We start from the raw sequence: 25,358 nt of genomic DNA, 5'->3' as shown, positions 1-25,358 counted from the left end.
CATCCCACCCTGTGCTCTCTTCTACAAACGCTGTCCAGGTTGCATCGGCTTCAAAGATGATATCCAGGACCTTCCTTCACACTCCTGTTCCAATGTCCCACTTGTTAGTAACCAAAAATATAATTTAATTGAGTTGACTGTCAAAATCCTTCCTGACTTTGAAAATTATATGGCTGAAGAGCAGGGAGTGTCAGAAAAATTCAGCTGCATCTCTGGATAAAGTCAGAGAAAAGCTAGTCTCAATAGGATGAACCTTTCAATGTTCAGATGTGAAAAACAACGTACAAAAGAAGCAAAAATTTATAATCTGTGGTAGTTTACAACAAAACATTAAAGCAAACAGACAAGCAAAAGGAAACCAGAGAATGACATATTTGACTAACTCTTTTTCTCTTTTTAATTACTTTTCTGAGAATGTGAACTTTCTGTGTCTATTATACTCTCACATTAATGGATCATTTCTTCTCTTCTTAGTTGTGTGCCAACATTATATAACTGTCAGCATATAAGTGGTGCTAACTTAATTAATGTTCTATACTTTGTCCATTTAAAGACCAATTCAAAATATTAAAGCATAAATTTACATAAATAATTGCTTTAACTTGTACTGGCACACATAATACTTTGGTGAGCCATCTGATATTATTACATGAAAATCTCCTTTAAATCTTAAAAAGGTTCAATAATTGCATATATCTTCTTCATTTTTTCTTTTAAATATCATCTCCTATTCTCATTCCCTTTTATTTCACCATTGTAAAATTTCTTTACTTATTTTTAAACATATATAAATTTTAGCCCTGGCTGGAGTGGCTTAGTGGATTGAGTGCCTGCCTGCAAACTGAAAGGTTGCTGGTTCAATTCCTGGTCAGGGCACATACCTGGGTTGTGGGTCAAGTCCCCAGTTGGGGGTGAGGAAGAGGCATCCCATCAATATTTCTCTTGCATATCAATGTTTCTCTCCCTCTCTTTCTCTTCCTCCCCCCCAAAATAAATAAACAAAATCTTTAAAATATGTATATGAATTTTATATCTGTAATTCTGATGACCAATAGTCATCTCGTGTGGCAGTTCTCAAAGTGTGATTTGCAAGAATAATCATATAATTAGATAAACTATTAACATGTTCACTGAGGATACAAAGGAAATAGTGGCTAGAACGGCTGGGTGAACCTTAGCACAGACCAAGACAGGGCCCCAAACTGCTCGTATCTTCACTGCCGTGTGCGCACAGCACGAACAGCCAACCCAACAACATCAGCTGCTTTCTTTAATAACACCCTGCGGAAAGCACTGAAATTATTAATTTTAACTAAGTACCAACCTCTGAATGAATGCGTTTTTAATACTCTGTGTGACAAAATGTGAAGTATCCATCATGAAATTCCTCAGTATACTAAAAATGAGTGGTTACCTGAGATCTTTTACGTGAAACACATTTTTACTTTAAAGAGTGAGTGACAAACTACAGTTATTCGGACATCGGCATGGCAGATGTGTTCTCAAAAATAAACGAAGTGAGCCTGTCCCTTCATGAAAAGCAGCCGACAGCATTTATTGCTAATGGTAACACTCAAACGGTCTGACAAAAGTTAGGGTTTTGGAAAGTCAGGCTGCAGAAGTGATCTGTGTTGCAAAATGAACTGAGGTTCTTTCTCCCGATGATCAGTGCCCATTGTTGAATAATCATGCATGTGTAGAAACTCCATTCCAAACATGTGATTAACAGTAGGTTTTAATTATCAAAATAATTATCCCAAAATGAAAATTTTATTGCTAGGATTTCAGGTTCTACATTGTGTCCAACTTTTAAGAGAGTCCTACTTGTCTGGATTGTGCATAGTATCGAAAATGACCACTGTTTTATGAAAAGGCTGTTAAAATGTTCCCACTTTTCCCACTGTGTGCTTCTGACCATCTATTCCTTGTGCATGTCAGCCACGGCAACACCGTTCAGTAGATTTTATGCAGAAACAGATATCCGATTTCTTCAATTAAGTTAGACAAACAGATTTGCAAAAATGTAAAACAGTATCACTTTATCAGTATTATTTTTTAAAATATATTAAGGTGGAATGTGTTCATTATTTTTTGTCAATTCATATTTAAAACAATTTGGTTTTAATTTCTAATATGCTAAATATTGATAACTGTGATCCACGTGAACACAAAGTTTGGTGTCATAAGTTATTTTTATAATGAAAATGTGTGCTGAGGACAAAACACTTGAGAACTGCTACCAGAGGAGTCAAAGAGGCCGCCCCAGCCAGTGGGGCTCAGCTCTCAGTTGGTTGGAGCTTCCTCCTTAACCAAAACGTCGCCCCTTCGGTTCAGGTCAGGGCATTTCCCTATTTTGCAGGTTCCATCCCTAGTCAGGGCTTATGTGGGAGGCAGCCTTTTGCTGTTTTTCTTTTCCTCTGTCCCTACTCTCTTAAATAAAAATAAAATAAACGTTTGCAAAAAAAAAAAGTTACAGAGACCAGAGCTTGCATCCTCTTGCCTGCTATTCAATTATTTCTTCTCAGGCAAATAATCTCTTTCAGCCCTAGTACCCTCGTCTATAAAATGAGTGTTTTGAGGCTTATATTATGTGAGATTTGTTAATGTATAATAGGGGTTAGATAAATAATTACATTTATTTTATCATCTCAAAAATCCCGTGAATTGTGAACACTGTTACTATGAAGTGTGTGAGACCAAGGGAAATTAAGAGCTTGCTCAAGGTCGTGTGACTAATAAACTGCAGGGCTGAGAACCTTATAGTTTATTAAGATAATAGTCAATCCCCTCTTTTCATGCTATAGATATGAAGAAAAGAATGTATATCAGCAACAGAAGTTATTGGAGAATCACAACATATTTGAAGTAGGAGGGGGCTTAACAGAGCATATCCTTGGAACATTCCATTTCACTGACATGGTCGTTCGGGGCACCGTGTGACCCCTAAGTTGCTGTGAACCCAGCAGCATTTTAACATAGTGGTTCTCACCCTTCCCTGGCCTCCTCCTATTCTTCTTTGGTTGGCCNAACTGCAGGGCTGAGAACCTTATAGTTTATTAAGATAATAGTCAATCCCCTCTTTTCATGCTATAGATATGAAGAAAAGAATGTATATCAGCAACAGAAGTTATTGGAGAATCACAACATATTTGAAGTAGGAGGGGGCTTAACAGAGCATATCCTTGGAACATTTCATTTCACTGACATGGTCGTTCGGGGCACCGTGTGACCCCTAAGTTGCTGTGAACCCAGCAGCATTTTAACATGGTGGTTCTCACCCTTCCCTGGCCTCCTCCTATTCTTCTTTGGTTGGCCAGGCTAAAGAACTCAAGTACCTTTGGCAAGAACTGTATTTACTCACATAGACGCCAATAGAAACAAAAACCACATAAAACAAATGAGAAACTAGACTGAAAGGCTGTGGCAAATAGCCTTAACCTCCAATGATACTGGATGACTTTCATTGCTTCTCTTGGTAATGAAATTACTAATAGATTTTCTTTGCGGGCCTTAGAATTCAGTACTTGTTAGAAACTCAGCTGAAGTGATTGAAAAAGGGAATAATGCTGCAATCAAAACGAGCAGCTGGAAGAGTTTGAAACAGAAAAGTCCGCATGGCCGTCACGGCCACACAACCATCCCCTTAGTGCAGGCCGATGGCCCATGTCGGGGCGGCACCAAGTCTGGCAGTTTCTAGCGAAGGGCAGGGGACTGTGCCCCGCCTGCTGATGCGTGGCTTTTCACGCACTCCCTGAATTCCGTCTGGGGCATGGAATTCAGGTTTTGGTGCCACCACTTTGTGATGTTTATTCTCCTTGTTTCTTTGTGATTTGTTCCCATGTTAATATTAGTAAGGAGAATTAAAAACATGAAGGTGATCGATGGAGTTGATAGGCTGTCTCAGAGCAAAACTCACCCTTGATTTGACGGTCGTTTGTAATATGATGGTTAATAATATGCTTGAGGGAAAGGGAAGTTATTTCCAGACTACTCTCATATGTTAGTTTTACTTTGGAAATTCACAACTGCTGTTCATTTGTAGCTTTTTATCCTGTCATTGTTTTTCTTTTGCTAATTATGGTCTCTTTTCAGTCTTTTTAAACCTCTTTCTCAGTACACTCATTAGTGCAACTCAAAATCTAAATCATTTTATATGTGGGTAGTATTCCCTAAATACGTAAATGTAGCTGTCAGCCTTCAAGTCTGCTGGAAACTAGGTGAGTGAAGTCAGGGATATACATCCATATCGAACATAAATTTATGGGCTTAATTGTGAAGGACTTCCTGTGTGTCAGCCAGGCAGGCTTGGGTTTATTTGTATTACCTCTGTCCATGACTAGTTATGATTTCAGGGAGTGGGAGGTTGGATGTTCTTTCCCCCCAAATTCTTTGTCAGGCAAAGGAAGTAGCTGGAAGTAGTGAGAGGCAGGACTCATTGCAGGGTTCGGGACGTTTGGTTATGGGAGCAGCCACTGCTTCCTGCACAGGGTTCCTTTCTTTAGAAACGCGCATGTCCCTGTCTTTGTTACCCATCCAGGGAGTGTCGTCATGGGAAAAGCAGTCACCCTGTGGCACTGTGACACTATGGTGTTGACTCGGGTCATTTCCTTCACACTGAACTTGTAATCCAGACAGGTATGTCTGGCTGAGTCTTTTCTAGGGAGCATATTCATTTCTCGGTGTTCTTCCACAAACACAGCCTGAGAACCTGTTTACTGCCTAAACCTTATTCGGTAAATTATCATGAAACAAAACATTCTGGACCTTCTAGAGATGTTCAAGTCAATAGCATAACGAGGGCAAGAAATTATGGTTCCAGGACCTGTTTTGAGTCTAGTTGTCCTGTTACACGTGTGATCTGGCCTATTGTCAGAGTTGGTTCTTGGTTACCTGTTTTGTATATAAGTTATTGCATTTTTGGTATAAAGGCACAGGCATAAGCATCTCACGTTTTTCTTTCAGAGTTCCTTTGCCCTTTCTTCCCAATATACTCATTTATCTTCTCTTTGTCATAAAACCCTTTTTCAGGTGTGCTGATCTAGGCTGGGAAAACTACTCTTTGTTCACAACCCAGGAAGAGAAGTGTGAGGGCAAACCATCCTTTGTGAGAGAGACTGTGGTCCTGGGTGTGTGCGAAGAGATGGGAGCCGGCAGACACATGGCAGGTTAGCATCTGCGAGACAAGAAACAAGGATAAAAGTTCATAGGCAGGAGGTGTATGCTGAGTGGGGGTGGGGTGACAAGGATATTCCACATCTGCTGTTTCCTATCTTCTCAGTGAGATTGGGAGGGAAGGGAGGAGACAGCAGAGTCTTCAAGAAATTGAGGTTTTGGAGAAGCCACTGGGGATTGGAAGACAACAAACGAAAAAGGAAGGCAGAGAAGGATCTCAGTCCAAAATGGCATGCTCTGCACATACAGCTGGGTAGAGCGAGCCTCTGCTGCTAAGCTCCCTCCCCGTGCATCGTGGAATCTTGGTGGTGATGAGCTCTGGGTTTGCGGCCTACTGATGACAAGAGTGCAGCTGAGAAACTTGCCATGTGTGGTTATGAAACATGTGAGTAAATCCATCCGTGACCACCGGCGCTGTTGCTCAGAGAGCCGCTGCGTGTCCTGTTCTGAGTGCCAGCTCTTGTTCTAGGCACTGGATGATGGGCTGAGAAAAAGAAGAAGGAAAACTGTTTTTAAAGTTTCAGCTTTCTTATCACTATCTGGGGTGGGGGGTGTTGTTCAGTACTGAGATATTTTTGAGGTTTAGAAAAATACTAGGAACATTTGGCAAAAGAGACAGGTTTTGTGAGAACTGTTACTTGTGGATCCTCACCGGAGACACATTTGTAGGAGGTTGTGAAAGGGAAGGGTTATATAAATACTAAGTCTTTTGAATGAATGTTACTATGATTGATAGTAAAATTTTTGTCTCCATGTGATTATTCTGGATCGTTAATGGACATAACCAGAAGTCTGTGACAATGATGTCATTTTACTAGTAGGCAGGCTTTTTCTAATTTTGATTGGGAACCCAGCCATTTAATGGCCAGACTTTCTTTCCAGTTACTATTTAAAAAAATGAAGGATGTGTCATGTTTAAGTTGCTGTTTGTGTTTACTGCCAGTTTTGAATGACTGAGTACACTATTTTTAGTGTGAGCCCTGGTAATTTAAGATTTGCTATACCTACTGCCACCTTCCCTACTCAGGCTTGTTACATGGGCAGTGGAAATAAATAGTTTTCCCAAGACCAACTGACCATTATTTGTAAGCATTTGTTACTGATAGCCTAACATTTAATTTCTTGTGTGGGTTGTCATGGTTTTCATGATGTGACAAACACTTATGCATGTTGGTATTGAATATTGTATTGTTTTTCAGCCTGTTTGTTATCAGTGAAACAGAACAGAAGCAGTGATATTGGAGAAGACACTAAAGGTTTACTGAAAGGCGGCAGAGAGTTTGATGTTACCTAGCAGAGATGCTTTTGAACAATCCTGCTAAAAAATAGATCTAATGAGATTTGGGATGTTTTTAAAAAGTAGTCAGCCTGAGTGCACTGTTCCTTCAGGGAGCGTTTGTAATGCCCGCAAGAATGTGTTGGGAGAGGGATCAGATTCCAGGCTAACCTTCCGTTGCTTTCAGTCGTTGACATAACACACACCTGTGTGTTCTCTTCTCCGACCTCAGATTGTTTTGAAAAGCTTCTGACATCTGGAGGTGTGAAAAAGAACAGATTTTGATTTGTTCTCTGACAAGTAGGAGTTCTAATGGTACTTGCAGTAAGGGCCGTGATTTATCACATATCCGTCTAATCAACTGTGATGATTCCTCCAGCATTCCATGGTAGATTCGTGTTTTTCTTAAACATTTGAACATGCGAGAGATAGAAATATGTAAGCATATTGGCATGTGAAAAAGCATGCTTGTTGTGTGTCTTTTTCTTGAAAGGAATTAAGAAATTCTCTCTCAGAATAGTTGAATTGTGAGTAGGGATAGCACTGATAAAGAAAACTGACCTAATTCAACCTCACCTTTTCATAATGAGGCAAAGCTTTCCTTGATAACATCAGTGTGACCATAAATATTGTCACTTAAGAGAAAATATCTATCAAGTATTGATAAATTTCCTCCAAACTAGAACTATTCTGCAAGAACTTTGGTGACTGGATTAGTGGCCTCTTAAAATACAGGTTAGGATATATATTATAAGTATTATATTTATACTTATATAAAATGTATAATGTTTTTGTATTTCAACATCCCTGGGATTCTAAACTGATTTTTATTAAATTCACAGATTTTTCTTTTCAAAATTAAGCTTCACTTGGTTTGGCATCAGCAACTTATTCCTTGCAATCTACTTAATTGAGTAGCTTCTGCTGTTTATCCTAAAATGCAGATAAATGGCTTTCAGCACAGTGTTTATAGTTTAACAGTTACTAAAGTGAGTCAACATTATCTACTAGTGTGTACATGTCATTATTAATGATCTCTCTGCTTATACTTTCTGCTAGTCAGGAGACACTGAACTTCACAAAAGCAAGAGCCTGGCACAGTTGAGGGTGGGTGGGCTGTTTGGGATGGCGCCTGTTTGCAAGCCTTTTTTTCTCTCTTACTGGTATGAAGTGGGAGGAGAAATATGTGCTCTACCACAATCTCAGCATGCACAAAAGCTGTCACAAAGTGCCGTATTCTAAGAGCTGGGCTAAAAAAATTTAGGAGGTGGCTATTACAGTTATTTGTTTTATTCCAGGTTGTCTAATTAATAATTAGCACAAGTTTAATACTTTTTTCATTAGGTTATTTAATTATATGATGGCAAATGGGAGGCACCAGGAAATTTTCATAGTATTACCAAAAACTACTACAGTTCTGATGATGAAAAAATATTTGATTTTTTGGCTGCCCCCAAAAGATGGAAAATAAATAACTTTATTATTATTCATTTATCATAAATTCTGCTTATTCATTTTGAGAGATCAATTTTCCTCTTTTGTTAGGGAAAACAACACCAAAACAACTGTGAGACTTTGCTTCTAGGAGCAACAGCCCTGGTGGCCATAAAAGTTAAAACTGACACACTTTACCAATCTCTAATTCAGAAAATGATGAGAGTCCTGGCCTCCATACCAAACAGTTTTCTAGGGGCTTAGGTAGCGAATGGGGCATTCCGAGGTAAACATAGACAGTGGTTTCCTAGTAGCTGAAGTACCAACTACTACATTTTGGTAAAATATTTTGTTTGATCTAGGTTCTTTGTAAGTGTGGAAAACTTCCGAACTGAAGATAGCATTGTTTTTGCTTCCACATTTATTAGTGTTGTTGTTGTTTGGGAGCATCTTAGTCATTTTAAATAGAACATGATTTAAGTATATATTTCTTACCTTCTTAATCTGATGCTGAAATTTAAGATCATATACTCAATTTATCAAAATATTTCAGGGTAAAAAATAGAGCACGCCCAGATACATCTGCTTTGTGTTGGTATGGCTCAAAATACAGAAACATCTGAAGAAATTATGAGAGTTAATTATTTTTCATGTGGCATCTTCAATTCAGGTTTCCTGTTGTTCTTTCTTTCTTTTTTTTGTTTGGTTATTTATTGTGAGATTCCATATTGATGATTATTGTGAGAGTCCATATTGATGATTATTTAAAAGAGAGAGAAGGAAGCATTTTGACCTCAGAATATATTGTGTAGGCAGGTACATTTTTGGCATAAAAGAGGAGCTATGAACTGAAGAAGGAAAATGTAAAGGTAAGATCAATAAAGCTTTTTACAGCCTGGGCCACCGAGTCCACTAGACTTTATACAGTTTAAGAAGTTAAAAAATAAGATCACTTTTAGAGAATGTTTTGAAAACTGAAGCCATTTGTTTACCGAAAGAGGGACAACCTGGGCAGCGCAGGCCAGAGCGTCCCCGAGTGTGCCAGCTCAGATGTGAGATACACAGTCACTGTAACAACACGGTCTCAGTGCAGGCCTCTCCCGGTGTTTCTGCCCAAGAGTCAGCAAGATTGTCCTCGGGCAGTCTTATTCCTTCCTCTAACTGAAAGCAAAGTGGATGGTGGTTCAGAATCGCAGCACTGTCTTAATGGCCAATTAAGTATAATTTCAGAAAACATTTTTTTCTCTTAAAATATCAGGAGTCATATTAAATGGCTAGTCACACACATACCCAGGACCCAATTCAACCATCCTATTTTATTTTGGATGCACAAACCAGATTACGGGCATATTAGGAGAATATTAATGTAACAGCTTGTGGCATACCTTTAAATCTTGGGCCTCTGTTATTTGGTCTCAGAGTATTACTTGGAACTTTGAATGCAAAATTGTCTCTGACACTAATGTCTGCCTGTATGGGAAGGCTCTGAGACTTTCCAAGTTCTGATGACACAGAATGTTTTTAGGGACAGGAATTTCTTGTGATCCTATTGCTCCTAACATACATCATATGGAATTTTCCTAGTAACACTCTTTTTTAAAAGATTTTATTTATTTATCCTTAGAGAGGAAGGGAAGGAGAGAAGGAAAGAAATATCAATGTATGGTTGCCTCTCCTGAGTCCCCTGCTGGGAACTGGCCTGCAACCCAGGCATGTGCCCTGACTGGGAATCGAACTGCAATTGTGTGGTTCGCAGGCCCGCGCTCAAACCACTGAGGGCGGGCCAGGGCCTAGTAACACTCTTTATAGACTGGTTGTCTTAGCAGGTAATTAGTACCTACAGAATGAAGAAAATGAAATATTGAGCATTTTCATTAATAGATACATTTAAATTATTTACATTTTGAAATTGGTATATTTTCTTTATTTTGGGTCTTTTTGTGTATATAAATGAACTTTTTTGTTTTTGTTTTTAAACCATCTGCTCTTAGGAAAGGGTGTCTGTATTTTGGATAAGGTTTTAGATTATTTATTTAAAATGGCATGCTTACTGGCCTGGGGGACAGATGGTTTTGTGTTTATGGAGAGAGTGAGAGGAAGCAGAGTGAAAGTTTTGGTGTGAGTCAGTGGTCAGCAGCCTTTTTATGACAAAAGAGCAATAAAAAAGGCAACTTCTATTCCACTCTCCCAATTTGATTTTAAGGTTTGTGGGCATTGTGGTCATTTCCTCTTCATCTTTATGAGACCAAAATGGTGTGGAGAAAGCATCGTATATGACTAGTAGTTCTTAAGTCAATTTGGACTTGCTAGCAATTTTATGCTAGGATAAAATAAGTATTTTTTGCTGATTTACTGTACATAGTTAATAGGATAGCTGTGTTTGAAATATAAGTTTTATATAAAAAGCTTTAATGAGTCAAGTCAAATGACATGGTGGATAATAAAGAGATAAAAATTAATGGTAATCATTTGGTTGTCAGTTTTCATAACATTTTGTTTGAAAGGTTCCAAACTATCAAAGTAGTTTGACAATTAGTATAAGTAAACCTCTTTAAGGAAAGATTTTAAAATGTTTATGTAGCTGACCAATTTGTGAAGTTGTGCTTATTTTCAAAATAAACTGAAGAATTGCATGTTGAAGTACCATTCTGAATGTCAAAGGATAGTATCGAAAAATAGATTTCTAGATATTTAAATGTCATATATTTTTCTGCCTTGCATATAATCAGAAGCAGCTTTCTAGCATCTGGAAATGTTACATAATACAGCATGGCCAGTGACCTTTTTTTTCCCTTTTCTTTTTATTTATTTGTTTTGATTCTAAGGTTTCCTTTCCCTTTTACCTTTCCACTGTCATATGCCATGTATCCTGAACAGAGCTCAGTGCCTGACCGGAATAATCTCTCCTGCCAGCTTATAACCAAAGGGCGCACTGAGCAAAGCAGCTGAGCTGTATTAGCAGCCGCAGTCTGGACTGCATTTCTTCGCTGCTGAATAACACATCACAGGTGCAGGATTAGTGCTGCCTATGGTGCTGGTCTTTCTGGTGGAAACCCCTAGCAATTCTGTGCCTCCTCCTCACGTCTCATCCCAGGGAACCTGGCCGTGGGCTTTCAGAGGCACAGAAATCAAATGTGAGCCGTGGGGAGAGCTTTATATCTTACAGAGGCTGTTTTTCCCCTCCAGAAAATGTAAGCAAGATCCGTTAAGGCAATTCTGGCACACACACGCAAAAAGATGATAGAGCTTAATCTTTCTTGGCATAGAGCGGGAAATAGAAAAATTTGTGGGAGGTGGTGTCAGAAATGTTAAGCACAAAGATCTCGTGGCACGAAAATGTAATTTAGCTTAGCTGTTGCAGCGGTATATAACTGCTCACTTTTAAACTCTAAAAAGTTTTCATATAGTATGTTAATTTTTGCCTTGGGTATGTGCTGGCGTAGGGGTGTGTGTGCTTGCCTCTACACATTGTCCAATGCTGTTGTGGTTAAAATTGTGCTGTAGATGTGTGAAGTTCATTTGTAGTTTCTGACTTTGTGAATTCTTCCTCTGCGTATAACTTTAAATCCATAGATTATAAAAGTCAAGGTTGCTTTCATGCAGATATGGTATTTAAAATTTTTGTTTATTTATTTTTAGAGAGGTGATGGGAGAGAGGAAAACATCAATGTGTAGTTTTCTCTTGTACGCCCCCTACTGGGGACCTGGCCCACACCCCAGGCAAGTGCCCTAGACTGGGAATTGAACTGGTGACCTTATGGTTTGCAGGCCAGCATTCAGTACACTGAGATGCACTAGCCAGGGCTCATGCAGATATGGTATTTAAAGATGCAAGAATATTTTGAAGTATACATTAATGATTTATATATTAAAGTACAAATTAATGATTTGAATGTTTTGCAAATAGTAACTAAGTCATTTAGTTTTGATCAAGAAGTTTAGAAATTGCTTTATTAAGGTCAAGTATATACTCAGAAAACGAAGGCAATTTTAGGAACTCATGTCATTTTTTTGGTATCTAAGAAGACTTTTCTATGAAGCATGACACATAAATATAAACAAAGCCATGTAGATAGCACTGCAGGTTTTGAACTCCTGTTTGTTTAGTTTACAGGTTTTTTTTTAAACTCTATAATGGCATTCTATAAAATTCAAGGTTTTTAAAAATTTATGTCATTACTGGTTATCATTATTCCACATTGTTTCATTGAGATAGAACTTTAAGTTCAATTATCATGGTAGTAGTTGATAACAATGTATTTAAAAATATGTGTACATTCTATGTAATTTATGCCTCAAATATTTAAACACTTGAAATAACACCGTATTTGTATTTTTAGGTCAGTACACTCTTTAACTAAGGTACCCTTTAACAATTATACAATGAGAGGATAGAGAAAGGATCAGGAACAGAGAGTTCCTAAATGCTTTCCAGGTTTTTCCTTTGGGGGAAAAGAATAGCAGGAACATGGTAATTTGCTTTGTGGTCTGTCTGGCCTCGTTGTCACTTCTTTACATAGATGAGTCTGTTCAAAGTAGCTTTACACACCACGCTGAGTTGGGAGTGCTTCGCAGAGCTGCAGAGTAAGTTTGGTGTGGGGACGGGCTGAACATCTGCTTTGATTAGCCTCAGAGCTCCGGGAAGGGGGGCAGCATTGAAAGAAATGCCTCTGAATGGAGCCTTGGCTCCTGGCCTGGCAGTCTGCCAAGTCCTACTTTCTTCTTTGACATTATTGGCAAAGAGATCAGGCTTCAGTTTCTTTCCCAATGACGTGAATTTGAACAGACATAAAATATTGTAAAATACAGACCGTTTTTAATTTTTTAATCATTCTATCCGCTGTGATTATGCTATTTGATGGATATAGATTTAATTTCGTGTTAATTTATCTTTAAACATTGTGGCTACTTGCTCATCAAGTTCCTTAGTTCTTATACAGATGCTTTTATTAAACTACTTCTATTCATGTTGTACTGAGTATTTTCAAATATTTTTAATTACGTAAACCTTTTGCTTGATTTTTTCCAAATCCAAAAGCATATTTATTTAAACCTGAGGAAGGGCCAACTAACTGTTGTTTTAACTTTAAAGAGTGTGTATATGATATCCAAAGAACTGTAATCACTATCATAATTGATTATTATGCATACTCAGACTTACAACTCTATCAGTTATGTATAAAACAAACAAGTCTAAACATATACATTGTCTGTTTGACTTATGTGAATCTATTCAGTCTTCTCAGATTTGCATGTCATAATCCGGTATCCCATTCAATGCAACACTTGAACGATTGAAGCTTTCAGTTTTTATCCAGTTTTGGAGTCTCTTGGCAGGACCTTTATGATGTAAAATGTTCTCAACGTGATTATCCTGTAGATCCGGAGTTATGTGGTAATGTGAATGTGTATGTCAAAAAGAGAAACAATTGCCATTAAATAGAAACATGTAGAAATATTTTACGATAAAAGCCCTAGTTTCTATAATCAACCGGCATATCTCCAGCATTTTGAAACTAAACATGTGTTTCCTAACCTACTCAATAGTGTTAACAGCAAACCGCTGAAATGAAAATCGGTCCGTGCGTCTCCTTGGCTTTGCTGCCTATGTTTCCGTAAGAGATTGTGGTTGATTACTGCCACCCGTAGTCATCTTTCCTCCTGTGCCCTCCGACCTAGGACTGACTCACATTTGACATTTTTGTGTGGCATTGTGACATCTGTTTTACTGCCTTCATATACTATTTTTTGGTTTTCTATATGTAGTCGATTTGTCTCACCAGCAAGATTATTATTTTATTACGGGCACTCCACGTGCTCTGGGCCATTGTGATATGTCGATGGAATGGATTTTATGATTATTTGCTGCATAAATGAAGGTACCACTGGAAAAAAAGACAATTAATGACAATATATTATTTGGCCCTGAATGAACGTTCAGTATTTCTGAAACCAAAGGGCTCTATATTTTTACAGGCTTTTTGCTCACAGTAAAGAATCTAGAAAGAAAGAGGCAGTAAAATCCAGTAAGGTGAAGTAATAGAAAAGGGAGTTGAAGAGAGAGAATGATATGGGGAGAGAAGAAAAGGAGGAGGAATAGAAACAGGAGGGGGAAGGAGTAAGGATCAAAGGAACAACAGAAAAACGAAGTAGGAAAAGAGAAAAATCTGAAGAATGAAAACAAAACAAAAGGTGAACAGTGAGCTTCTTGCACACAGAAACAACAACAAATCACTGCTATCCACTTCACTACCAAGAAGGAACACAGCAGGTGCTCTGCTGGGAGAATCTCATCCAGTTCTCACAGCAAACTGCCGAGTGCTGCCACTCCCTGAATGCTCTGGAGGTTAGTTGACTTGCTGAGGCCACGAGCAAGGGAGTAGCTGAACTGGGGTCTAAACTATTTTGTTGGTTTTGCCCCATGTCCTGGTCAGGTCTGCGCCCACAACCCTGTCACCATAATTGATACTGGTTTCCCACTTTCATCCCCCCGCATAGCATGCCCAGGAATTACCAACAGCATCTTCTCTTCTCCGACTCCTAAGATTCTTAAAGGAGAAAGTGCCTTTGTGCAGGAAACAGCACAGTTAAAAATAGAAAGTCTGCTCCTCCTTTATTGATTTTGCTTTGATATTTTTGAATCAAAATTATATTTAGATTTTGTTCTTTTCAAAGGAATTTAAGCACATATCTTAATTTTTATTAATCATTGGGTTTCATATTGTTCATCTATATTTTTCTAGGTTTTTATTGCAAAGTACATAGGAATATATTTGAAAATGTGTTAGTAATATAAAAGAGGCTTAGGGAACGGAACTTGAGGAAGCTTAATTGACAGTAAATTAAATCATTAAACTGAGTGAAGTGATTCAAGGTTTAGGTGATGAAAACAAAATTAATTATTTGTTTAAACCCACTACTTAAGATCACTAAAACTTATTTTTGAAATTAATATTGCTTTAGAGCTCTGATTCAAGCTTTATTCCTGTGCATTGTAGACTTTTGCTTTTAGCCAATGCATGTGAACCAGTTTTAGATAAGAAAGGAAATAGGCATAGATTCTTGTTCTTTGTTATCGTAGCAATATGGATTGAGGCAGAATGGATCATTCCCAGAGCAGTGCTGGCCAGTTCAGTACCTTCAAAATCTTCTTCCACTACTCTTTTTACCCAAAATACTTAGTGCAAACTAGCAGGATAAGAATTTCAAGTTCTCTTTTTGCTCCTTGCCTGCCCTCTGGTGTAGAGGGGGTAGACCACTGAAGACACCGAAAATTTTGATAATTTTTGATATGTTCAGAAAGCTAAAAAAGAAGTAAAAAAGAAAATGAAGGAAAACAGTTACTAGTAGACCCTGTGGCACAAAATAATCTTGTCATGTTTCAATGAATTTTGAAGACTCAAAGTCATTTCTAAGCATACTATGTACTGATGCTTAATTTTTCTTGAATTATTGCTATTGATTGTTCATAAAGATTGTTCTCTATATTTTAATGTAGCAGTGGATTCTGATATTCTCTTCGCTATGACATATAAAAATTAAAAAGGTTTTATTTATGGTGTTTTTGAAGTGATAAGAATGTTACTGAGAAAAAATAATCAAAATTATCTATAGCTGAAGCATACCTTGAGATGTAATGGATGAATGTAGAAGTTAAATTTTATTTGTTGCAGAGTTGTAATAGTATTATCATTTTTTTTGCATTTTATATTTGTCCTGTGTCTTCTGATTTTTCTGAAAATACTCTTGTTCTCTTTTCTCTTGTAAAAATCATATGGAAGGGTTCATAATAATATAAAAATTATGGAAGTATTTTTAAAATAAACTGATTTATTAAGTTTATGCATCAAAAAGTTATTTTATTGTGTTTATACCAGGGTTCCAGCTAATAATTGCCCAATAATATCAAATAAGTAGTTTATTTATTTATTTATTTATTTTTAGATTTTATTTATTTATTTTTAGAGAGGAAGGGAAGGAGAGAAGGAGAGAAATATCAATGTATGGTTGCCTCTCGTGAGTCCCCTGCTGGGAACTGGCCAGCAACCCAGGCATGTGCCCTGACTGGGAATCGAACCGTGATCGTGTGGTTCCCAGGCCCACGTTCAATCCACTGAGCTACACCAGCCAGGGCTCAAATAAGTAGTTTAAAGAGACACTGCCTTATTTCTTAACTTGTGCAAGAGTAGATGCCATAGAAAATGTCTAAATAACAGTATACAAATATATGTAAAATAGGTTAAAATATGCATGCAGCGGTAACATAGATCCAAGAAAAGATTGTCAAGATATTCAAGAAAAATAGCTTTTTATTTAACCTTTGTAATTGAATGAAAGGCACATTATTGCATACTGATTATTAAGTTTCTTCATGAAGTTTGATTAATTTGCCTGTAAATCTATCTCATATATGAAAATCATAAGGAATATAATTTAGTCACGATCATTAAGAAGCTATACACATAAGCACACATGTCTGAAAGTGATTTTGTACTTCATTTGTTCCCTAACAATCTAGTGGTCCTTTGGAAAAGGAGAATGAATTTTAGTGTGGCTTCTACACGCCCTACTTTGTATTATTTTGGTAATTTGGATAGTGAACTACCTGGGTTAACTAGAATGTAACCTGCTAAGCTAACCAGGCAGCATCTAAAGCGTCTGGATTCACACTGTTGAGCTCAAGACTGATTCTGAGAGAGAGACAGAAGGACAGGTGGAGGGGGGAGGGGGGAGGAGAGAAGGAAACTGAAATATGGCGTGGGCTTTTAAAGACGGATTTATTCAGTACAGTTTTATTCCCTCAAAATTTCTAGACAGTCTGACTTTTCTCATTTTTCCATTACATTTGTTCTGTCAGGTTTATTTATAATTCTATTATTAAATATGTAAAAAGCCATAATTGCCCAGAATGCTGTTGGGAAGAAATAATCAATTTTGTTGAAATTCTGTTGCACTTTATTAAATATGAACCATTCACTATTTAGTTTTACTTGTTGGAAAAATGTTTAGTGATTTAGAAAATACAATGTACTAAATTATACTTAATGTTTCGTTAATGGTTAGTCACCTTCCAGTTGTTTTCAATGTTTACCTTCTTTTATATAAAATGTAACTTAAAATCAAGTAACATGATGTGTTAATTAATAAAGATCTTACATTATTTGAATGAGCTGATTAAATCAAACTTTATTATCTTGTAAAGCCTGCCTTTCTTAAATTTCAAATGGAAGGATACTAAAAATATAATAAGATGTGAAAAATACATTTTGATAATTATCTTAATCAGATATCTGACATTTGGGATGTATCTTCATTATTGTTACTCTACTCTTCATCTGGATGTTCACATTTGTCATGACTACATATCTTTGTCCTTCTAGCTCTTACTTCACTATCACTATTATCAGACTAAATTCATGTCTTTATAAAGTGATTATTCTTTGTATGTGCATTTAATTGCCTTTTTTCATGCCTTAGCTGATGTGTCCTTTTTTAAAATCTAAAATCCCTTGCTTGTGTGTGTGAGACTGGCTGAAATTTGCACAAATTCAGTATCACTGTATGTGAAAGTGACCCTTTCATAAATCCCTTTGCATTTATAGCAGTAGATAAAACAGCCCAGTTTCTCTTTGGCCCTTTTCCTCAGATATGGATTACCTCTTAAGAACATCTTATAATCTTTCATTTTAACAGTGTTCTTAGCTTGTAAGGTGACTCTGATCAGATTCTTGCATTCTGCTGCTGTTTCTCTTCCCCTTTATTTATTAATCTCCAAATTAACACTTGGTTATTTTATCTGGTGATTGGGATTATTGTAAATTTTGTGATAATGTTGTTCATTTCACAGAGAATTAAACACACATAAGTTAATTGACTCCCAAGTACAATTGCATACTTTTATATAAGTTCCTCCCTGGGTTTGATTATTTTGGCAAAAGCAAGTGTCCTCCATGTCTCTCAGATTTGCATTTAACCATCTGCTTACTTGTTAATGCTAATTAAGAGCAGTCATTGTCTCATCTCACTACTGGTACTTACTCAGATCATGGTGTGTGTATAGGCAACCTTAATGTGCTCCTTGTGATGCTATCTAACTCAGTTTATAGGAACGTTGTCTCTGTTATCAGCGAGCATTGCTTGCCTTTCCTTTTTGTACTTTTGAATGTGTTTTTGGCAAAATAGTGTCAATTTCTACTATTTGAGGAAATGTTAAGTAATATTAGAAAGGTTATACACCAATACTTTATCTTCACAATCTTTAGAGAAGAGATGGTTCTTACTTGGTGTGTTCAGTGTTTGAGAGCCAAGATTTGATGATAAAGGTTGCTTGGAGTTACCAGATTTATGTATCTTTTCTTAATAATAACTGAAGTAGTTAACTTAGAATGTTCTACGGAATGCCAGGAAATAGATTGTTGGTAATTTGCAATATAGAATGAGGTATGTAGGTCTACCACAAACTTAAATACATGTGCATATGGACACATAAAACATGGGCTTAGTATTACTACAGAACTCTTGTTTATTGGTCCAGTGGTGAATCCCATAGTGAAGATTGGCGAGGGAACTTTCTTCTTGGCTGGATACCCTTTTTATTATTTCCTAGTTCTTCTAGTTTACTGATACTCTTCATTTCATACCAGTATATGATGTAATTGCTTCTGTTTTAGACTGAAAAGCAATTTTCAGATGTTCTTAAGTAGCTCCAACTGTTATCTTTTGCTACTCCATACATCCATGCTGATGTAAAAACAGGGATTATAACCCATATGGATGAAAACTGAAAATTTCATGATGCAAAATTCAATGCTCTCTAGCAGAGATAATTATATTTTCCTACAAGAAGTAAAGTAGGCTCTCCATATATTTTATCAACATCTGTATAGATGTGATGAGTCCTTGCATAAATTTATCTCACACACGTGCACACACAAGCTACAGTGGGATCATCGTATGAGGTACATTATTTTATAATCTGTTTTTTTCTTTTAACAGTTTAAAGAGACTTTATTTTTTTTAAAGCATCCTTCCAACCTGTCTTTATCCAATAGTAACTACAACTATGCCTCTTCACTTTCTTTTTTGTGTATTTTATTCCATATCTCTGAACAAATAAATGTACTGCTGCTACTCGATTATTCAATGTTAGGCATTACTTTGGACTCCCTACTATGAAGGGAGGGATTTAGCTGTCTTTTGCACCCCTCACCCCCACTACATACACACATATTTCTGTCTTCCATCTTCTATGTGTTAAGAATTAAAATATTACTTGTTTCTATGGTTTCTTATGTTCCTATCACAAATTCATTTCTGAACTCTCAGTCAGTTTAAATTTAAAGTAAGCAAGTTATGCCATTAATTTCAACTTCTTGGAGATCTCTCTCCTAGATTCTTCTGACCTGCCGTCAATTAGGTCTCCTTGTTTCTTAGATTCAATATATAATTCACATCTTACTGATCCACTTATTGTTTCACCTTTCTCTTGGGTTGGGTCTCCAATTAGCAGGACCATATTCTGTTTTCTTATTTACACCTTCATTTAGGTGGAGCATCCCCTCCAATAATCTTTTGTGAAAGGTGCATATGAGGTAAATTAAAATGCTTTTCTCCTACTCTCAGAGTTGATTTGTAATTTTCCCACATATTGATTTCTCTCTCACTCTTGCTCTCTCTCAAAACTTAAGATCTTCCTTTGTCTCCAGTGTTGTAAAATTTTGCATGACACACCTTGACTTGGGTCCATTTTTATACTCTTTGGGTCATGTCCAAAGAAAAAATCATGATTTTCAATTATGGGAAACTTACATTTATTTGATGATTTCCTCCCCTCCATTTTTTCAGGTCTCTTTCTAGAACTATTATTATTCCGATGTTGAACTTCCTGAGTTGATACCTTAACTTAATTAACTTTTCCATCTCTGTCTTTTGCCCTACATTATGGGAGATTTCCTAATCTTTATCTTTCAGCTCACCTACTGAGATTTTCATGTATGCAGTCATATTTTTAGAGTTACTTATTTGTTATTCCTTTATATAGCAACGTACTCTTGTTTCATCGATGTATTTTTATAAGCCGAAAGTACTTAAATATTTATCAGTTTTTTATTTGCTTTCATACAATGTTTCTTTCAAGTGGCTTTTGTCTATGTGTTTATTTTGTTCTTGGTCTTTGATGTTTGAGGCTTTCTTCATTTATCTAGTGACCTTGAATTAGTGGATTATGAAAAAGAGAATGGAGCACTATGAAAGCTGATTAGAAGCCGCCCAGTGCGCAGGGGTAGATCTTATCACCCGAGGGCTTCACTGTAGGGTAATATTGCAGTACTGTTTCACTGAGAGACTTTTCATATTCCTAACTTTAGGTGTTTTGCTTCTTCGTGACCTGGTCAGATTCCTGGAGGATAAAGAAGACATAAGCCAAGCTGCACTGAGTTCTGTAAGCCATGTGGGATGGTGAGGGAGGGTGGCGGGGGGAATGGGAGGCATCATCATCCAGTGTAAATGTTCCCTTGAGTGTTGCAGTCAGGCTGTGCCCCTGCCTGCCTCTATGCGTGGTTTCCTGTATTTCCTCACCTGGATGTGAAATGGGAAAACCAGGCTTCCCAGCGGTGTGTGCCGCAGACTGACCCTCCCGTTCATCCACAGGAACCGGGAAGGAAGGTTACCAGCGTGTGGAGACTAGGAAAGGAGAGCTGAAGCTGTAACAACTTCTGAAACAGATTTAAGCCTCCTTCTGTGTTTGATATTCCCTTCTCTCTCACTTCTAAAGGTAACCCGCGGGACCACTCTGCAGCCTCTGGGGGTTGAGTGATACAACTGTTTTCCCCCTTGGCTTCTCCCCACCTTTGGCTTAGGATCAACATTTTTGGCTTTCTTATTAGTTTCTGCTTGTCCTTCCACTTCCCAGGCTTTTATTGCCAGTGTCTTTTCTTGATCTCTTTTATATCGTAGATTCATTTTTAGTCCCTCTTTCTGTTATTAAAATATAATTTTTGAATCTTGCCTTTCAACAAAAATTATATTTTAATATTCTCTCTTGTGAATACTTCTATAGCAACATTTTAATGACTACATAGGAATCTTACTTCAGAGATCTAACTTATCTTCTGTTGTTTTAAAAAAAAAGGTGTTATGAGCAGTATTTTTCTTATAAAAATCTTCTACTAGGTGCATTTTATATCATTCTTTAAAATAAATTTTAGATGTAAAAAATTGTGACTCCTTTACAATATTTCTTACAAAGTGACATTCATGAGGGTATTTTGCTTCTAATGTAGACCCATCTCTGCAAGCATTTCATTTAATAACTCTTCCCATAAATGATAAATTCTGTGTGTTTAGTTTATTCTATTTGCAGGCTCTGTCTGGAAGAGGATAGGTACTCGGTGCATGTTTGCTAAGTAGACATATGCATAATAAATGAAATTTCATAATTTTATTTATAATTTCCAAGAGAAGCAGGACATAAGTTTTAAGTATCTTATTGAATTTCATCACTTCTCATTACTTTGAGGTTATTCAGGCCATAACATTAGTAATATTGAGAACCAGAATTCAACTGATTCCTTACCTACAGAAATATATAACTGTATGTTGAGGTATTACCATGCCTTACATACATAAATACATAGCTGCAGATCTTCTAAACCTTTGATTCTCTGGTGTCACCAATAGCTGGAGGCATTTGTTTGCAGTTTTTAGAAGTAACAGTAACACATGCACACTGCACACGTCTATTGTTTATATTGCACTTTGACCTAGAATTTCCTATTTTTAGCCCAACAGTCTTAGATATTATTTTTGTTGAAGTTTGATTTAATTATAGGCCTGCCCATATGTTGTGAGAGAGTTAAAATCAAACGTTGCAGTCAAGGTGACAGTCTGTGCAGTGACACGCATGGGGGAGAACTTAGTCACAATGGCCTGAAACATAGCAGGTGTCAACTAATGCACGCCCCTGGTCTGACATCATCACTTTCCAAAAGTAGTGGTTGGAAAAAAGGGAAATGCGAAAACTGTGTTACACAATGAAACATTGTCTTACTACTTGAAATGTAAAAAAGAATACATTATTTGAACAATATTAGCTAACATTTTACCCAATATTACTGTATGACATATATTCCAAGTTCTTGACATCAGGCAGGTGCTTATAATTATCTCCATTTTAAGGGTAAGGAAGTGAGACACAATGAGATTATTTATAAAGTTAGCCAAGGCCAGCAAACTGGTACGTAGCGAAGCCTGATGTTGAACCCAGAAAGTCTGTCTTTAGCAGTCATGTATACTATAGCGTCTTCCATCACAGATGTAGAACCATTGCTACTAACATGCACAGGCACTTTGGGTGTAAAAGCTCATGGGGAAGACGTAGCTTTTGAAGTGAATCTTAACAGTAACTAAATTTTCATCTTCCTACCCATTTTTTCAGGTTAAATATTCCTAATAATTTGTTTAAAAATTATGTATTTCACCTAAAGTAAAGAGACTGCTGGAAAGAGAGTTTTGGGGCTCAAATAATCTCAGTTTAAATGCTGGCTTCATGATTTATTATTTGTATGAAGATCACTTAAACTTTTAGCCTTAATTTTCTCATCTGAAAATGGGAATGATATTATTCGCCCACAGTACTATAATACAGAGTGAAAAATCCATATAATAATGTCTCACTGAGGTCCTCACACTTGAATAACAGTTACTATAATTTAATGAATGGATTATGAGAATTTCTATATTTTGTCTGAGACATATAGTTACATATGTTATATGTCTATTATATGTAACTATATTACCTCTTATTTTTAAAAAGTATAATTTTAGCCATGGCTGGTGTAGCAATCCATGGCTGGATTGAGCCTGGGCCTGTGAAGCAAAGGGTTGCTGGTTCGATTCCCAGTCAGGGCCCATGCCTGGGTGGCAGACCAGGTCCCCAGTAGGGGACACATGAGAGGCAACCACACATTGACGTTTCTCTCCCACTCTTTCTCCTTCTCTTCCCGTCTCTCTAAAAAATAAATAAATAACATATTTAAAAAGTATCATTTTAATGTTAAAAACATCAAAATGCCTGTTTTCTGTTTTAATCTTTACATATCTTGAAAATTTAATATTTTGTTTGATGTCACAGGATTCTTTGAACAAGACTTTGGGCTGTCCTGTAGGTGCTTAAATGCTGCCTCTGTCTTCTTTTCAGCAGGCTCCCTTGACAACATGCTGCTGCGAAGTTCAGGAAAATTAAACCTGGGCACCAAGAAAGGGGATGGTGAGAACACAGCCCCCACCCCTCGTCCAAAGCTCTTGCGGTGCAGGTGCCACCACCATTGTCCAGAAGACTCAGTCAACAATATTTGCAGGTTGGTCATACACATTTAAAATTTTTAATATGTTTTTTAAAAGATTTTACTTATTTGTGTTTAGAAAGAAGGGAAGGGAGGGAGAAAGAGGGAGAGAAACATCAATGTGTGGTTGCCTCTCGTGTGCACCCTAGTGGGCACGTGGCCTCCAACCCAGGCATGTGCCCCGACTGGGAATTGAACTGGTGACCCTTTGATTTGCAGGCTGGCACTCAGTACCCCGAGTCACATCAGGCAGGGAGGTTGGTATAAATTATCAAAACCTAGTTTTAACAGAAACTCATGACTAAAAAATTATATGCTAGTGTTTCCAAGAGCAGATTTTAGGGAATAGCACCCAAGCCCACCGACTCTCAGAGCTGGGCCTGAGTTTCGGGAAGTACTGGGTTGCAGTTTCTCCTGAATTGGTGCTCTGAGATTCTTCTGCTTCCAAGCATCACACATGCACAGTAACATGGAGCGCATAGGCTCCTTATTAAAGAGCAAAAACCAATTATTTTTTTAAAGACCCAATCCCTTAAATTAATTCTACAGCAGGAAGTGTGGTTTTTTGTTTCGTTTTGCTTTGTTTCAACTATTTGTCATGCTGCTGGTATGAGTGTTTTGGAAAGAACATCTAAGCGGCTAGGATCATTCATAAACTGACTCCAAGAAGCAGAACAGTGATAGAGCTTCTAAGAGTCTCCCAGATGGTAGGAGCGACACTGTGCTAGAGAACAGACTCCTTAGCAGATGATTGTGTTGTGTCCGTATTTTCCAATACGTGAAACTGGGCTGTTGGCCTCTTTTTTCCATACACAGCTTTAGGCAGCCACCTAAAGATGTGTCACTATAGCTTCATGTGACCACCTCTGGGTAAGAACAACAGTGGGAAGAGAGGCATAGCCTAGCGAGGCCCCCGTGTGCCCAGGGAGAAGTGCAGAGTTAACCAGACAACGCAGGTCTCAGAAGTTAACCCGTCAGAGCAGTCTGCCTCCAGGAGGATAATGGACCCAAATAAGGAGGCGGGCTGCCACGTTAGAAGTCCAGGCAGAATATCTGGGCAGGCATTTGGGGGCCTTCCTATCCAAAAAGGAGCATAAAGTTGAAAATATTCTTTTCTTCCTGAAACCTTTTTTTTTTTAAAGTTCCTATGAAGTGGGATTTGATACAAGCTCACCAGTCTATGGTGAAATATATAACTCAAGAAACATATTAACCGAGTGACGCAGGGAGAAAAGTTGGGTATACTCATGAGTATATGTCTCGCTTCATCAGCAAAACAACTCAGCGTGGTAGGGAATGCGTATTTCTTACCGTTAGACTTCAGGGATTTAGGATCCAGAGAGGCCTGGGAACTTGGCTCTCATGTGATAGAACAAGGTGGGGATCACTGAGTCTTGAAGGATAAAATGATTCCGGAAGTCAGACAGTATTTCCTGGGAAACGGTATCTTTTTGTAGTAAATAGAAGTTTTTAGACTTTTACAATGGAATTTTACAATGTTTCCTGAAGAAAATTACCAGGAGGGAGCACACTAGGAGGATAGCTTACTGTTTTTGTCTGAGTCTATAGTGATTAAGAATAAATCTGTGAGTGACATTTAAGTCACAGTTCTGGTGATTATATGTTTAGGCTTTCTCAGATTATGCCCCTTTCAAATATTTTGTTGTGTTTTCCTTATAGGCCATTGAAGTATCCTGAGGTGATTTGGGAGACAGTGTTCAGGCAGGGCTAACTGCAAGGCAGAGTCTCCACGGTGGGTAGAAAAGCTTGGCAAGTTCAAAGAAGACGGGTTTTCTTCGAGTATAAGGAGTAGGGGATGTGGAAGGGGTTGAACCTGGTAACAGGAAGGATGACCAGTGGCCTGATGGGCTCTGTGCACACGTTAGTCTCATCCCCGAGAGCATGGAAGCTATGGGAGCAAATGTTTAAATTAAGCAGGAGTGGCAGTGGTGGTCGATGTGATTTGATTTTCTTTTTTGAAAAGTTTCTTCTCTGAGGAGTACTGGATGCATTAGAGGGGGACAAAAGTGAATTTGAGAGCAACGACAGTTAGGTAAGAAAAATTGAAAGGTGGATTCAGGAAGGGCAGTTCACGTGAGAAAAAATGATCTGGACTAATAAGGTGGTGCTGGTGC

The 25,358-nt window shown here is 37.6% G+C and overlaps 1 protein-coding gene across 2 annotated transcripts in view; it reads left to right on the top strand.

Annotated features, from left to right (window-relative positions):
- The window catches only part of BMPR1B (bone morphogenetic protein receptor type 1B), a 102,675-nt gene that overhangs the window by 27,123 nt on the left and 50,194 nt on the right, over window positions 1-25,358 (top strand). Inside the window, exons 2-3 of one of the 2 annotated variants that reach the window (XM_037046082.1) lie at window positions 20,248-20,321; window positions 23,082-23,238. In XM_037046082.1, the coding sequence (XP_036901977.1) occupies window positions 23,096-23,238 (143 nt within the window). In that variant the 5' untranslated portion in view covers window positions 20,248-20,321; window positions 23,082-23,095. Of the gene's footprint in view, window positions 1-20,247; window positions 20,322-23,078; window positions 23,239-25,358 lie in introns of both variants that reach the window. The other variant, XM_037046081.1, reaches the window with a different exon arrangement.

The sequence above is a fragment of the Sturnira hondurensis genome, unplaced genomic scaffold, assembly GCF_014824575.4.
Source record: "Sturnira hondurensis isolate 20B ecotype Veracruz unplaced genomic scaffold, ASM1482457v3 Scaffold0004998, whole genome shotgun sequence".
NCBI lineage: Eukaryota > Metazoa > Chordata > Mammalia > Chiroptera > Phyllostomidae > Sturnira > Sturnira hondurensis.
The sequence above is the reverse complement of the archived record's forward strand: the minus strand, read 5'-3'. Positions and strand labels throughout refer to the sequence as shown.